Here is a 16,210-nt window from a genome sequence, read left to right as displayed (position 1 = left end):
GCTGCAGGTGCAGCCTGCTGGACATTAGTCCCAGAGAGGACACTGGGTCTTATTTCAGCCAGGACGTTACCCAAGGCCAGGCTCTTGTCCACTGTGATGCACAGGAGTAGTTCAGAGATGCCACTACGGATAACTACAGAGGCCGTAAGTGGCCCAAAGCAGTGACCCCCATTAGGGCGAGCCTCTCACCCTGCTTTACTGGGAAGCTTCGGGGTCTCAGCCCTGAAAGGCTCAGGAGCCCCCTTGGTCTCAGGCAGAGAGGGATGGTTGACCCCCTAATCCCCAGCCCCACTGACGGACATTCCATGGCTCACCCGCCCCCACACACAAATAGCCGACCTAAGGGGCACAGATCCCCTCTGGCCTGAGTTCTGGTGCTGACTTGGTTTGGATCACTGCTGTGTGGGCTGGCTGAGGTCTATGGGCCATGGCCTGGAGCACTCACAGGCTTGTTCAGTACCCCAAGTGGAACCCAAGGCCAAGAATGACCTTGTGTTGGAAAGACCAAAACAAGGTCGTGCCCTCTGGGCATTAACAAATTTTTGTGTCAGGCACAGCAAAATCATTTGTGACTGGCTGAGTGCCAGGGGCTTCTCCATCTTTCTTGTGGACAAACAGGGGTGTGGACCCAGCACAGGGCAGGAGGCAGACCAGGCCCACAGGCAGCAAAGGCAGAGGTCTCTTGGGCAAGTCTGGGGAGGCTGATCCAGGGCTCGGCAATGCCAGATGCCAGTGGATGGTGGGGAGTATGCAACGGTCACCAGACCCTTGTACCAGGGCATGACGGCCCACAATATAGAGGGAGCATCTCTGTCAGGCACAAATGACCCAGAAGAGTCACTGTAGTGATACAGTGGAGTGGGTGGTCAGCATCGGCACCGAGAAAAGTGAGACCCCCACGCAGGGCCTGGGAGTGGTCGGTAGTCTCTCCAGGCAAGATGGAAAGTGGGCCAGCTTCCACGCAGACAAAGGTGTTGGGCGGTGTAGTTTCTGTACTGGCAGCACTGAGGCCTTTCCTTCCACCAGGCACCAGCAGGGGCCATGGTGCCATCTCTGGTGTAAGGAGGGATTCCCCCGGCCAGCCTCTGCCAGGGAGAGGTCTCCATCAGTGGCCTGCTCTCCATCAGTCCCATCGGAGAATGCCCCTCCCTGTGGGCCCCTCAGGAGCAACCCAGACTGTCCCTGCTGACTTCAGGGTGCACGAAGGGTGCGCCCAGGCTCACAGGCCCCAAACACAGCATCATCAATCAGGTTGGCCTGGCTGTGCCTTCTAGGCTGCAGGCCGATGGCAGACGGGAGCCAGCAGGCTGACTGGTGGTAGGGTTGTCTCTACACTGAGCTCTAAACAGCCACGGGCAGGGTGTGAGCAGTGCCCCCTGGTCCCTGCAGAGCTTTCCTTACAAAACCTGACCAGGGGTCTGCACAGGACAGCCCAAGAGCTGGCCCAAGGTCTGTTTGTGTATGGCCCTGGAGCTAAGAATGTTGTTGGTATTTTTAAAGGGCTATAAAAACAAAAACAAAAGAGCAAAGAAGAGTATGTGATGGAGACCATATGTGGTCCCCAAAGCCAAACATAGTTACTATCTGGCCCTTCACGGAACAGTCTGCTGACCCTCCACTAGACCATTTGCTGCAACCTGGAGGTCAGTGAAACCCTGGTGCATCTAGTCAAGGATCCCTCCTGGGCCAGGGTGACTGCTTCTCATTCCACCCAAAGCACCGCCTGACCTTTCCACAGGCTTCCCCGTTGGAGATGGGGCCATGGCTCCTGGGAACAGCATTAGGCTCCAGCTTGGGTAGGCCATTAGCAAACCAAACAGGCTTTCAGGGGATGCTCAGGGGACGCTCTGTGACTGGAGGACCCCCTGAGCCAGCGGCTTTACTTGGGGCCCTGGAGTGAAAGATGAGGTCCCCCAAATGGGTAATTGCCATTTTTCATGTAAAACTGAGACAACTTAGCTTCTGTGCCATTTCCATTTGGCCACCCACCCTGCTGGGAACTTCTCTGGTTACTGGTCAAGTTCAAGTTGACCCACCCCAAATGGAGATATTGGGCCAGAGTCATGAGGTTTCCATGCATCACCCTGGCTTCTGCAAGCTCTCCATTGGGTCCTACCTCAGGCAGGGAGTGCTATTGCCCTGGAGAGGCCTTGTGAGCCTGTTAACTCCTGGACTCCCCCAAAAGGAGAAGTCCCAATACTTTTTGGCAGAACGACAGGCAACAATGACACACTCGGACCCCACCCATGAGGTCTCTTAAACTTCCTGTCCCCCACTGCAACCTTGTCTTTTCCTACAATAGCACTGCACGTTGAGTTAGGAGACCATGCTCTCCACCTCGGGGACCCCAGGAAGTGGGGTGATGTGCACAGGGAAGGTCACCCTCTTATGTAGACTTTAGCTCCAGGCTGATGCCCGCACCCCAGCCTCACTCGCTTCCTCCCTCTCTCCCTCCTTCTCCTTTACTGAGATATAATTCACATGCCATACAATTTACTCTCTTAAAACTCAGTGGCTTTTTGTGTATTTAGAATGGTAATTCATCACCACAATTTTAGGACATTCTCCTTACCTCTGAAAGAAACCCTATACCCCTCAGTTGTCATTCTCCAGCCCCCCCAATTCTGCTCTGACCTAGGCAATCCCTAATCTACTTTCTGTTTCTATTAATTTGCCTATTCTGTCCTTTTCTGATTGGCTTCGTTCACTTAATAATATGCATTTAAGGTTCTTCCATGTCTTTTCATGATTTGAGAACTTCTTTCTTTCTTTTTTTTTTTTTTTTTTAGATTTTATTTATTTGGGGGTGCCTGGGTGGCTCAGCGGGTTAAAGCCTCTGCCTTCGGCTCAGTTCATGATCTCAGGGTCCTGGGATCGAGCCCCACATTGGGCTCTCTGCTCTGCGGAGAGCCTGCTTCCTCCTCTCTCTCTGCCTGCTGCTCTGCCTACTTGTGATCTCTGTCAAATAAATAAATAAATAAATAAAATGCATTTAAGGTTCTTCCATGTCTTTTCATGATTTGAGAGCTTCTTTCTTTCTTTCTTTCTTTCTTTCTTTTTTTTTAGATTTTATTTATTTGGGGGTGCCTGGGTGGCTCAGCGGGTTAAAGCCTCTGCCTTCGGCTCTGGTCATGATCCCAGGGCCCTGGGATCGAGCCCTACATCTGGTTCTTAGCTCCACGGGGAGTCTGCTTCCTCCCCTCTCTCTGCCTGCCTCTCTGCCTACTTGTGATTTCTGTCAAATAAATAAATAAAATCTTTTTTTATTTTAAAAAAGATTTTATTTATTTAACAGAGAGAGAGAGATCAAAGTAGGCAGAGAGGCAGACGGTGGGGGGGGGGGGAAGCAGGCTCCCTGCGGATCAAAGAGCCCGATGTAGGGCTCGATCCCAGGGCCCTGGGATCATGACCTGAGTCGAAGGCAGAGGTTTTAACACACTGAGCCACCCAGGCACCCCGAAAGCTCATTTCTTTTTAACACCAAGTAATATTTCATTGTCTGGATGGACCACAATTTACCCATTCACCTACTGAAGGACATCTTGGTTGTCTCCAAGTTTGGGCGATTGTGAATAAAGTTGCTATAAGCATCTGTTTGCATGTTGTTGTACAGGCCTAAGTTTTCCACTCCCTTGGTTAAATACCAAGAAGTGCAACTGCTGGATGCTAAGGTAAGCATATGTTTTCTTTTGTGAGAAACTGTCAAATTGTCTTCCAAAGGGGCTGTACCATTTTGCATTCCCACCAGCAGTGAATGAGAGTTCCTGTTGCTCCACATCCTCAGCCACATTTAATGGTGTCAGTGTTCTGGATTTTGGCCATTCTAATAGGTGAATAGTGGTGTCTCATTATTTTTTTAATTTGAATTTCCCTGGTGACATATGATGCAGAGTTTCTTTTCATGTGCTTATTTGCCATCAGTATATTTTCTTTGATGAGGTGTCTGTTAAGGTCTTTGGCCCATATTTTGATCAGGTTGTTTTGTGGGTTTTTTTATTGTTGAATTTTAAGAGTTCTTTGTGTATTTTGGGCTAACAGTCTCTAGCAGAATATTGTTTGCAAATATTTTCTCCCATAAGTCCATTTTGTGACTTGTCTTCTCACTGTCTTGATACTATCTTCCATGGAGCAGAAGTTTTTAATTTCAGTGAAGTCAAGCTAATTAGGTATTTCTTTCATGGATCATGGCTGTGGTGTTATATCTAAAAAGTCATCACCAAACAAAGGGTCATTTAGATTTCTCCTACCTAAACTTCTAAGAGTTTTATGGCTTTGTGCTTTGTATTTAGGTCTATGATCCATTTTGAGTTAAATTTTGTGAGCCATGTAAGGTCTGCATCTAGATTCATTTTGTGCATGTGTGTGTGTGGAGATACCCATTTGTGCCAGCATCATTTGTTGAGACGATAATCTTTGTCCACTGTATTGCCTTAGTTCCTCTGTCAAAGACCAGGTGACTACACTGACCCAGGGGCCTAATTCCAGGCTCTCTATTCTGTTCCATTGGTCCTTTGTCTACCACCAGTGCCGCCCTTTCTTGATTACTGTAGCTGAGTCAGGTAGTGTCAGTCCTCCATCTTTGGTCTCCTCCTTCAGTACTGTTTTGGCTATTCTGGGTCTTTTTGCCTCTCCATATAAACTTTAGAATCACTTGATTGATTTCCACCAGCTAATGTGCTGGTATTTTGAGTGGGATTGCATTGAATATATAGATCAAATAGAACTGACATCTTGAAACATTGAATCTTCTTATCCACAAACATGAAATTTTCTCTCCATTTATTTAGTTTTTCTAAGGCCTTTTTCATTAGAGTTTTGTAGTTTTCCTCGTACAGATTCTATTAAGTGTATAGCTAAGTATTTCATTTGGGGTAGTGTTAACATAAATGGAATTGTTTTTAATTTCAAATGCCCCTCCCTTGTTCATTGCTGGTGTATAAGAAATTGATTTTTAGGACTCAGTTGAGAATATCACCATCTTAACATTAACAGTGTTATGGCATCTGATTCATGAGTATGAGATGTTTTTCCATTTATTTAGATCTTAATTTCTTTCAACGATATTTTGTAATTTTTAGGGCACAAGTTTTGTACCTCCTTGGTTAAATTTATACACATTTTATTCTCTTTGATGCCATTATAAATGGAATTGTTTTCTTGACTTCATTTTTGGGTCATTCATTGTACATGTAGGCATAAAATTAATACTTATATATTTATCTTATATTCGGCAACCTGCTGAACTCACTGAGTGCTTCAAATAGTTGTTGTTGTTGTTGTTTTAGTGGATTCTTTGAGATTTTTGATATAATAGGTCATATCCTCTGCAAACAGAGGTAGGTTCACTTTCTTTCTAGGGTGAATGCCATTTATTTAATTTTCCTGGGAACCCCTTACTTTCTGTTGCATACATGTCACCATAACTTTCCTCCACAGTCCTCTGAGCCTTCAGCCACCTCTGCACCTGGCACCACCTTCCCCTAACTGAACCAGGTAGGATGGCAACTTGGGTGCCTGTAACCAACAGAGTTGTAAAAGTTTGAGTCCTTTACCTCTCTCAAGTCCCCTACCATACTTGGCTTTTTTGGTAAAGCAGCTGAAGTCAGGATGGAGGAGGGAGCAAAGATCTAGGGACACAAACAGTGACTGCACTAATAAGGAAGGCTTTGCGTTTGCCACTCACACAGCTCAACCAAGTGGACTTTCAATGTTTCTGGTACCCTCAAAACTCTAAATCCTAAAAAAAACAAACAAGAAAGCAAACAAAACCCTTTACATCCTCATTGCTGAAACCATTTCTTTCAGCTTTCAGAATCTTTTGACTTAGTCATCAGGGCCCTTCTACTTTTTTACTAGGGACTTGAAGGGTCACTGCCACATTGTCATTATAACAACAATCAAAGCTCTGATCACTGAGCACCGCTCACTGCTCAGCTTTATTAACAGGTAAAACAGTGGGCATCCTCACTCCCCACGTCTTACTCACCCAGCACCCCCACTTATGGAGAACATTATCTCCCCAGATCCTGGTGAGTCTTCTCAGTTTCTCCTGACCCCGTCCATGAAAGCCCTTGTCTTTCCTCTTCCAGAAAGTCATTACTCTATTATGTTAACATCCCTTCCTCCTTTATTTCTTCTTAACCCAGTTTTGGTAAGCTGCATTTGTCTAGAAATATTTCCATTTTATATAAAATCTTGAAATTTTGAATTTATTCTTATTATAAGTATTTATAATATCACCTTATCTTTTTTAACAATGTCAAAGTATAAAGTCATATATTCTTTTTCAGTCCTGATAATGGCAACTGATGCCTTCTCTTATTTACTTGACCAATTCCACTAGAAATGTATCTATTTTACTAGTAGTTTAAAAAAAAACAAGTTTTGGTTTTGCTGATTTTCTTTTCAGTGTTTGTTTTCTAGTTCATTAGCTTGTGCTCTTAATTTTTTATTTTTCTCTTCCCATTTTTGTTTTGGTTTGGTTTGGTTTGGTGTTGGTTTGTTTACAATATGTGGAGTATTTACTAAAATTTTGGTTTATTCACAAAGTATACATACTGAGATAACCATGTAAAGCTACAAATTCCCCTTTAATTTCTTTAATTTCTGCTTGCACCACACTCTCACAAGTTTTTGCTAAATAGCCCTTTTTCTGTCTTTTTTTTTAAAGATTTTATTTATTTATTTGACAGACAGAGACCACAAGTAGGCAGAGAGAAGGGGGAGAAGCAGGCTCCCCGCTGAGCAGAGAGCCCGATACGGGGCTCAATCCCAGGATCTTGGGATCATGACCTGAGCTGAAGGCAGAGGCTTTAACCCACTGAGCCACCCAAGCGCCCGTCTTTCAGTCCAAAGTTATTTATATTTCTTAATTTCCATGCACACAGAATTTCCTACCTTTTAGGGTTAATATTTTTAGTATATTTGCACTGTAGCCAGAAGACAAACTCTGTATTTTTTGTAATCACTTGAAATTTGTTGACACTTGTTATGTGATCAGTATATGGTAAATATGTTTTTTAAAAAAAATTTTTAAGATTTTATTTATTTATTTGACAGAGAGAGAGAGAGTGAGATCACAAGTAGGCAAAGAGGCAGGCAAAGAGAGATGGGGAAGCAGGCTTCCTGTTGAGCAGAAAGCCTGATGCGGGGCTTGATCTCAGTACCCTAAGATCATGACCTAAGCCAAAGGCAGAGGCTTAAGCCACTGAGCCACCTAGGTGCCCCTAAAATAATATTCTATTTGTGTTATATACTAGGTCACTTACCATTTGCATTGCTCAAATTTTCTGTATTCTGACAGATTATTGTGTCTGCCTAGCCTACTTTACTAGAGAAGGTATGTTAAAATGTTCTACTATGATTATGAATTGACCTATTTCCTTTTGTCAGTTTTTCACTTATGTATGTTGAGACCTTGCTATTAGATATATAAAAATGCAAAATTGTTATATCTTCCTTTATTATTATGAAGTGGCCCTCTTTGTCTCTAGCTTACTTTTTGCTTTATGATCTGTTTTGTCTGATAATAATATAACTATAAACCATAAGTTTCCATTCATTAGCATTTGGAGGGTATATATTTTAACCTGAATATCTAATTCATTTTCATTTAATGTGCTACTTATGGAGGTGTGTTTGGGTTTACTATCTTCTGTGCTACTTTTTCTGCTTCCTTTATCTTTCCTTCTCTCTCCTTCTTGCCATCCTATATGCCAAAAATTTTAATCATTCAGTCATATCCCCTTTATTAGTTAGGACTATATACACTGTTTCTATTCTTTTGGTGATTATCCTAGGTAGTACAAAATTCATTTTTATTTATCAATATTCACTAATAAATTAACTAATGCTTTTATCCTATTCTTGGAAAATACAGTGAGCTTGGAACACTTAAATTCTCTTCCAATTTATAGGATATTATCATTAATTTTAAACTTACAGATTTTTTACACAATTCCACAAAGTTTTATTTATATTATGTCTTTATATGGTCAGTATTCATTTAGATTTATTCTCATACTTTCTGTTTTAATCTGTTCAGGCTGCTATATCAAAAGTGCCATAGACTGGGTAGTTTAAATAACAAACATTTAGTTTTCACAGTTCTGAAGATGGGGAAGTCCAAGATCAAGGGGCTGGCAGATTTAGTGACTGGTGAACAAACACTTTCTGGTTAAAAGCCATCTTCTTGCTGTGTCCTCATACATCAGAAAGAGAGAGGAGATCTCTGGGCTCTCTTTTCTAAGGGTTCTCTTTTATAGTCTCCCCCATGAGGGTTCCACCCTCATGGCCTAATCTCCTCCCACAGGTCTCCCCCAATGCCATCACAGTGGGGGGTCAGGTTTCAACATAAGAATTTTGGGGAGAACAGACATTCAGTCCATAGCACCTTCTTTGCCCTTTTTCCTTCCTGCTTCTCTGACTTTACATCTCGCTTTAACTTGATTTTTTTTTTCATGTGGGTCTGCTGTTTAGATACTATTTACTTACTTACTATTTATCTGAATTATCTTTATTTTGCCTTCAGTAATAAAGGATATTTTATCTGGGTATAATTTTATGTTAGCAGTTATTTTCTTTCACCATATTAAAGATATGATCCCACTGATTTCTAGTTCCCATCATTGCTTGTGAGAAATCAACTGTCACTCTACCTGTAAGATCTTTGATGGTAATTTATATGTTTTCTCCTTTTACAATTGTCTCCTTGTCATTCATTTTCTGCATCTCTAGCAGTCATTAGTCATTGCTTTATTTTTATTTTTCCAGCTAGGGAATCACTGGGACTATTGAATATGTGGCCTGATGTCTTTCATTGGTTCTAGAAATTCTCAGTCATTGCCTTTGTAGCTCCTTACCCTTTGATACTACAAACCATACATTTATCTGATCAGCCTACCACTTCACATAAGTCTTATTTTTTCTTCTCTACTCTCCATCTTTCTGTCTCTGTTCTAAATTCTGGATAGTTTTTTCTGACCTATCTTCTAGTTCCAGTTCATTTATTCTTTCTTCAATTGCTTCAAATCTGTTCTTAAATCCATCTACTTAGTTCTTAATTTGTTATTTACTTAGTTTAAGTGCTAGAATTTCTATTTAGTTCTTTAAAATGGCCTTTTTAAAAGATAATTCTGGGGCACCTGGGTGGCTCATTCATTAAGTGTCTGCCTTCGGCTCAGGTCATGATCCCAGGGTCCTGGGATCAGCCTCACATTGGACTTCCTGCTCAGCAGGAAGCCTGCTTCTCCCTCTCCCACTTCCCCTGCTTGTGTTCCCTCTCTCACTCTCTCTGTCAAATAGATAAAATCTTTTTTAAAAATTAAAAAAATAATAAAAGATAATTTCCATCCCTGATGGTTTTTTTAATCCCAGCCCTTTTTAAAACAATATTTATTTCATTTAAAGTAATCTCCACATCCAACGTGGGGTTCAAATTCATGACCCTGAGATCAAGAGTCACATGCTCTACTGCCAGCCAGTCAGGTGGCCCCCCAGCCCTTTTTCAAATCATATTTTTTGTATTATGTGCAATACACATAATATGAAACTGATCATCTTAACCACTTTTTTTTTTAAGATTTTATTTATTTGATAGACAGAGATCATAAGTAGGCAGAGAGGCAGGTAGAGAGAGAGGAGGAAGCAGGCTCTTTGTCAAGCAGAGAGCCCAATGCAGGACTTGATCCCAGGACCCTGAGATCATGACCTGAACAGAAGGCAGAGGCTTAACCCACTGAACCACCCAGGCGCCCTTAACTACTTTTAAGTGTACAGTTCAGTGGTATTAAGGATATTTATGTTGTGCAATCATCACCATCTTTCACCTTCAGACTCTTTTTGTCTTGTGAATGTGAATTCTGTCCCCATCAGACACTCCTACTTTTCCCTTCCCCCAGCCCCTGGCCACCCCCATTCTATTTTCTATTAATTTGACTACTCTAGGTCCCTCATATACGTGAAATCATAGCATTTGTCTCTTTGTGACTGGCTTACTTCACTGGGCGTAATGCCCTCAAGTTTCATTCACCTTGTAGCACATGTCAGAATTTCCTTCTTTTTAAGGCTGAATCATACTCCGTTGTATGTAGACCACATTTGTTTCCTCGTTCATGCAGTGTTGGAACTTGGATTTCTTTGGGCTGTCATGCATAATACTGCTATGAATATGGGTGTACAAATATCTTTTGAAGGCCTTACCTTCAATTCTTTTGGGTATTGTTGTGGATGAATGGTGTGCCACTCAAAATTCAGCTGTTGAATTCCTACCCCCACAATATGATTGTATTTGGAGATAGAGCCTTTACAGAGGTAATTAAAGTTATATGAGGTTGTATGGGTGGGACCCTAATCTGATAAAGAGGTAGAAACACCAGAGAGCGCTTTCACTCCTTATGTGCACACAGAGGAAAGGCCATGTGGCAACACAGCATAGAGGAAGCCATATAAAGCCAGGAAGAGAGACCTCACTAGAAAACAACTCTGATGGTCCCTTTACCTTGTATGTCTAGCTCTAGAACTACAAGAAAACAAATTCTGTTGTTTAAGCCAGTCAGTCTGATATTCTGTTATGGCAGCCCTAGCAGACTAATACAGATATTTACCCAGGAGTAGAATTTCTGGATCGTATGGTAATCTATTTGCATTTTTTAAAGAAACAGCCATCTGTTCCCCACAGTGACTCTGTCATTTTACATTTCCACTAGCCGTGCACAAGCATTCCAGTTTTTCTATCTCTTTGGAAAAGAACACTTGGTTTTTCCTATTTTTTTGATAGTAGCCATCCTGATGGGTGTGAGGTGGTAGCTCATTGTGGCTTGTGTTTGCTTCTCCCTAATGATTAGTTATGTTGAGCATCTTTTCCTGGGCTTATTGGCCATTTGTATGTATTCTTCAGAGAAATATTTATTGGTGTCTTTTGCCCATTTTTTAATCAGGTTGCTTTTTGTTGTTTAGTTGTAGAACTTCTCTATATATTTAGGATAAGAATCCCTTATTAAATATATGATTTGCAAATATCTGCTCCCATTCTGTGGGCTGCCTTTTTACTCTGCTAATAGTGTCTTTTAGTGAAAAAAATATTTTTAATTTTGATGAATTCCAGTTTGTGTTTTTTTTTTCTTTGTCATCTGTGCCTTTGGTGTCGTATCCAAGAAATCATTGCCAAAACCAATGTCATGAAGCTTTTATTCTATGTTAAGAGTCCAACTTCATTCTTTTGCATGTGGATGTCCATTTTTCCCAGCACCATGTGTTGAAAGCCAGTCTTATCTCTATTGCTCCTGACATCCTTGATGAAAATCCTTTGACTGTATATGTGATGGTTTATTTCTGGGCATCCCATTCTATTCTGTTTGTCTGTCTTTCTATCTTTATGCCAGTGCCACACTGTTTTGACTACTATAGTTTTGTGTTAAGTTTTGAAAGCAGGAAGTATAAATCCTCCAACTTTGTTCTTCTTTTCCAAGATTGTTTTGGCTATTCTCTTGACAAAATTTAAAGTTTGTGTTTTCTTGGAACATGGTAAACTTAGCTATTTTATAGCCTTTGATAATTCTGATAGGCAATGTTTCTCTCATTTCGACTTAATTCCTGTTAGTGGCATCTTGCTTCCTTGTGTGCTGGATTATCTTTGATTTTGTCCTGGGTTTTGTATTTGAAAAACTGCTTATATGAATAGCTTGAGGTCTAAGATGCTGCTATCTTCTTCCAGAGAGGGTTCTATTTGCTTCTGCCTGGAACCTTGGAATGCTACCCTTTGGGAGCCACCATAAACCAAGTCCGGTTGTGAGAGGCCCTGGATTGCTTAGGTGAGGGGACAGCAGAGTATGAGACAGGGACTCATATGCACAGGGACTTTGTACTTCAAGCTCACCCTGCCTAATATGGGGGTTTATCCCCAACCTTGAGTGAGTTCTGAGCTTTGAGGTTTCTCTCCCTTTCCCTCCATGAGGCTGCTGAAACTGCAGGTCTTCTTTGCATCTGTTGCTTGTGAGTCTGCAGATGCCCTCAGGACAAAAGGAGCTTTGAGTGCCAGGCTCACCTCCAGTCCTTCCCTGTCCTCAATTTGGAGCACAAACACTGAAACTCCCTCACTTGCTTGTTTGCTCTTTTGTGCCTTTCAGAAGGGAGGTGTGCTTATCAGTCTTTTGTATTGGTCTGGATTATAGAGCAGGATCTCACCTAAAGGGGAAGTCCAGAAGGTCTCTTCTAAAAGCACAGCTTTTAGAGACCAGCTTTGTGATCATTAATTCATTCAAGGCTGCCCTGCATCCTGGAGGCAAGTACTAGTGTTATCCCCATCTCACAGGTAAACATCTGGAACACAGAAAGGCCAGGCTAACTTGCCTCAAGGTTGCACAGCTAACTGAGTGGCAGGATCAGCATGGTGACCCATTGTGTATTACTGCGGAGATGCTGCTCCCCTTCTTCTTCTTAGGAGCATTCTGGGGCTCCCCACCATCTGGAGTCCTGAGAACAGACCACCCCACCCCCACCCCAGCAATCAAGGCCCTTCCAGCCTCCCCTGGCCACACTGGCTCCTGCCCATCCCCAGCTCTGCTCTGTGGGTGCTATTTCCTCCCCTTACTTACATGCTTCCTACACACCTGTCCATACTGACTTGGAGGCTGGAACTCTGCTGTGCCCTCTCAAGGTCCCTGATTCAAGTGGGACCCAGGTCCTGAGCATCCCATTTGTCCAAAGCCAAGGCCCCAGTGGGAGCTCCCCAACCCCACAACAGCAACCCAGGTCTGGGCATTCTACTGGGCATCAGGTACAGAAAACAGACCAGAGCCTGTCCCAAAGCACACAGCCTGTCTGCAAGGGGCTGGACCAGACCAAGGGGTCCCATATCAGGGACCAGGAACTGTCAAGCCATCCTGGGGATGCCTTGCCCAAGGCCAGGTCACCCTTGGAGGGTGCCTGGTGGGTGAGGCAGGGGAGACCATCAGGCCCACCTGCCAGCCCTAGGTGCCCATTGGTCCCCTCTCTGACTTTCTGACAGGTGAACAATAATGGGATCATCTCCTTCCTGAAGGAGGTCTCTCAGTTCACCCCAGTGGCATTTCCCATCGCCAAGGACCGCTGCGTAGTGGCAGCCTTCTGGGCAGATGTGGACAATCGACGTGCAGGTGATGTGTACTACCGGGAGGCCACTGACCCAGCCACGCTGCGCAGAGCCACAGAGGATGTCAGGCGATACTTCCCTGAGCTCCTGGACTTCTCCGCCACCTGGGTTTTCATAGCCACCTGGTACCGTGTGACCTTCTTCGGAGGCAGCTCCTCTTCCCCTGTGAGTTTTCAGTCCTGGGATAGGGAGGACGTCCGTCTGGGGTCCAGGGTCTCCCCCCAGGGGCTGCACCTGGCTGAGGTGGGCCAGACATAATCACTGGTCCATGCCTGAGACAGGAACACCCAGCTCAGGGATGGAAGTCACTCTCCCAGGGTCACAGAGCCAGGCTGAATTAGGACAGAGCCTTGACCTTCCCAGCCCTCCCAGAAAACACTTGTCTCTATAGGAAAATGCCAAATGCCCTGACACAGTAGTTCACACACTAGAGAGATGCAGATCGCATGTGTCAGAAGGATTTCCATCTGGAATGGTTCAATGCTCAATAGGCTAAGTGGGAAGTTTATTCTGTTTTATCCTCTATTCTATGATAATGCCAAACAACAAAGGCAGCAGGGGCACGTCTTTCCTGTGGGGCACACTCTCGATGCCAAGCACTGAGAAGTGCCCAGCACAGCACAACCTGGGAGCAGGAACTCTCATGGAGACTGTTCTGCAAGACATATGGGGCTCCAGAGCGGGGAGAATGGGATGGTTCAGGGTCTCAACACAGCAGCCCGAGGGACAGCTGTGTTGGGACCCTGGGCTGCAGGGGAGAGGTAGAGCAGTCAATGGCAGGGCCGGGCTTCCCATCATACACATGCCTGGGCAGAGGGTGGGGGCAATTGAGGCTTTCACTCAGAGTGTAGGGGTGCCCAGTGGGAACCTGGAGGTGCAGCCGGGGTCCCTAGCAATGGTGACTCAGGTAAACAGTGTGAGTGGGAGACAGTGCCTGCAGGCAGGGACCTGTGAGTCCCGCACAAACCCTGAGTTCTCCAGCAGCCAAGATGACAAAGAGAATGCCAGCAAGCACATCCAGGGACACTGAGGGTCTGAGATGTTCACTGTTGAATTTCTTAAAAGCAGTATGACAGTGAATAGGGGAAGACTGGCTTTTCCTATAAACATTACTACAAATAAATATTGACACTTTTCATGGAATTTATTCATGCACAGTCCACTAATATTTTGTCAGCTTCACTTGTTTTTCTTATCAATTTGTAAGAAAAACATCCTTGTAACAAAAAGAAAAAAGAATCAGTAAGTCTGCTAACAAGAGATCAATCCCATCAAATATCTATTGCATCCTGACACACACTTTAACAAATAGAGCTGGCTAGAACTCACTGTTTTGTGTTTTGGTTTTTTACTCAGCAGGAGTAGGGCATTTTCCTCCTTCTCCCACGTGGAAATCCCTGGCACTTCTGCAGCCCCCTGGAAGGAGGAGGAACAGAGCCCCTCCTATGCCAACAGAGGAAACCCTAACTTCTCCAGTTTGCAGGCTGGCAGGCCCGGATATGGGGGCTACAAATTATCGGGCAACACATGCATCCCTGGAAAGGGTCAGAGTTCTGGGTTTGGGGGCTGGTCTGTAACCTGGGAGCCTCCTAGAGCCAGCTGCTTGGCAGGGAGGGAGCGTGAAGCTCCATACAGGGTCTGGGTCTCCTCGAGCTCTGGACCCTACCTCTGGCCACACCGGCTGCTGGCTTGCCCTTCCTCAGCTCACCGCCACTCCACTTTCACAGCCACTGATCCTGGATATCTTCAGAGTGCTAGCAGCAGGTCTGTGTTCCCCAAGGGGAGCACTCAGTCTTCCTGCTGTTCATGGTTATGTAAGGGAAAGGACAGACCAGTGCTGTCCCACTGTTCCACACCTGCAGACCATCACTGTGCCGGGTGGCACCGATGGCAACGTGTCCCACGGTGGGCACTGCCAGGCCCTGCTAGATTGGGAGCTGTTGTCTGGCATGAGTCTCCAGCAGGAAGGTTGCTGCCCACAGAGGCCTGATTGCCCCTCAAGCCTGTGCGCCGCCCCCCCCACCAGGCACGAACAAGCCAGATGTGTAAGCCCCGGTCTCCCTGTGCCCAGCCGGGGGACCCAGCATGCTGCACCCTTGCCAGCCACTCCAGCAGACACGGAAGCCCTTTCTCTATTACGCTTCACCTCTCAGCTTCTAGTGCTGCTGAATTTGTCCTGTATTATCAACGAGGTGTCTTCTGTGGTAATGCCTCTGTTCACATAAACTTTGCCAATTTTCTGTTGTCTTTTTCTTCCTGGCCCATGGAAGTTCTGCTTCAATTTAGGATATCAATAATTTCACCTGCCCCCTCTGTTATAAATACATTTTTCACTTTGCTGTGTGGCCACTCTGTTTGATCTTATGGCACTTTTTTATATGCAGAAGCTTTTGTAGTCAAATATATAAATCTCCTTTTTGGGTTTTGCAGTTAACAAATGTTACACTTAAAGTCTTCCCTCGACATGGCTCCAAGCACTCGCCTATATTTTCCTCTAGGGCTTTGATGGTTCTGTTCACAACCTTACTTGATGTGGTATTTATTTTCATGAGTGATATAAAGCTCTAAATTTCTTCTTTTTAAGACAGTTTCCTATTGTCCCAAGATCATTCTTAATCCAACCCCTTCCCTAGTCTGAAATAACATCTCATGTATATACCATTCAATAATATCTTCGTGGAAGAGAAATCCATGAAAAACAAACAAACCAAAAAACCCCTGCTTTTCCTTGTTTCCTCTTTTTATCTTTCCCTCTTTACATTTTTTGTTTCACATGAAGCAATTTTGGGGATTTTACCCAGTTAACGCTAACTTTTGTGCCCCAGCCACCACAGGGCGCAGTGTCTGCACCTGGCGTCTGTGGGCCCTGGTGACACCTCAGTGTGTCTCACTCACCAGCTAACCATTCTTAGGGGCCCTGACCTATGCCAGGGCCTCAGGATCTAGGGACACAGTGGAGGATGAGGACGAGGCCATCAGCTCGACGGCAGATGGCTGACCAGCTAGTTAGGAAGACAGAGGAAGGGTCAGTAGATGAGGACATTGTGTAAAGGCATGCTGAAGGGGGCAGGGACTTGCAGC

The 16,210-nt window shown here is 44.4% G+C and overlaps 1 protein-coding gene across 8 annotated transcripts in view; it reads left to right on the top strand.

Moving 5' to 3' along the window:
• SNED1 (sushi, nidogen and EGF like domains 1) overlaps positions 1 to 16,210 on the top strand; it is an 82,400-nt gene that overhangs the window by 12,670 nt on the left and 53,520 nt on the right. For 7 of the 8 annotated variants that reach the window (XM_045066897.1, XM_045066902.1, XM_045066900.1 and 4 more), the window contains exon 2: positions 13,007 to 13,294. The exons of the other annotated variant lie outside the window; for it this stretch is intronic. In XM_045066897.1, coding sequence (XP_044922832.1) covers positions 13,007 to 13,294 — 288 coding nt within the window. The remainder of the gene's footprint in view (positions 1 to 13,006; positions 13,295 to 16,210) is intronic. 8 annotated transcript variants of the gene reach the window in all.

Source organism: Mustela putorius, unplaced genomic scaffold (assembly GCF_011764305.1).
Source record: "Mustela putorius furo isolate JIRA1106 unplaced genomic scaffold, ASM1176430v1.1 tig00003869_pilon_pilon_pilon, whole genome shotgun sequence".
Classification (NCBI taxonomy): Eukaryota; Metazoa; Chordata; class Mammalia; order Carnivora; family Mustelidae; genus Mustela; species Mustela putorius.
The sequence above is the reverse complement of the archived record's forward strand: the minus strand, read 5'-3'. Positions and strand labels throughout refer to the sequence as shown.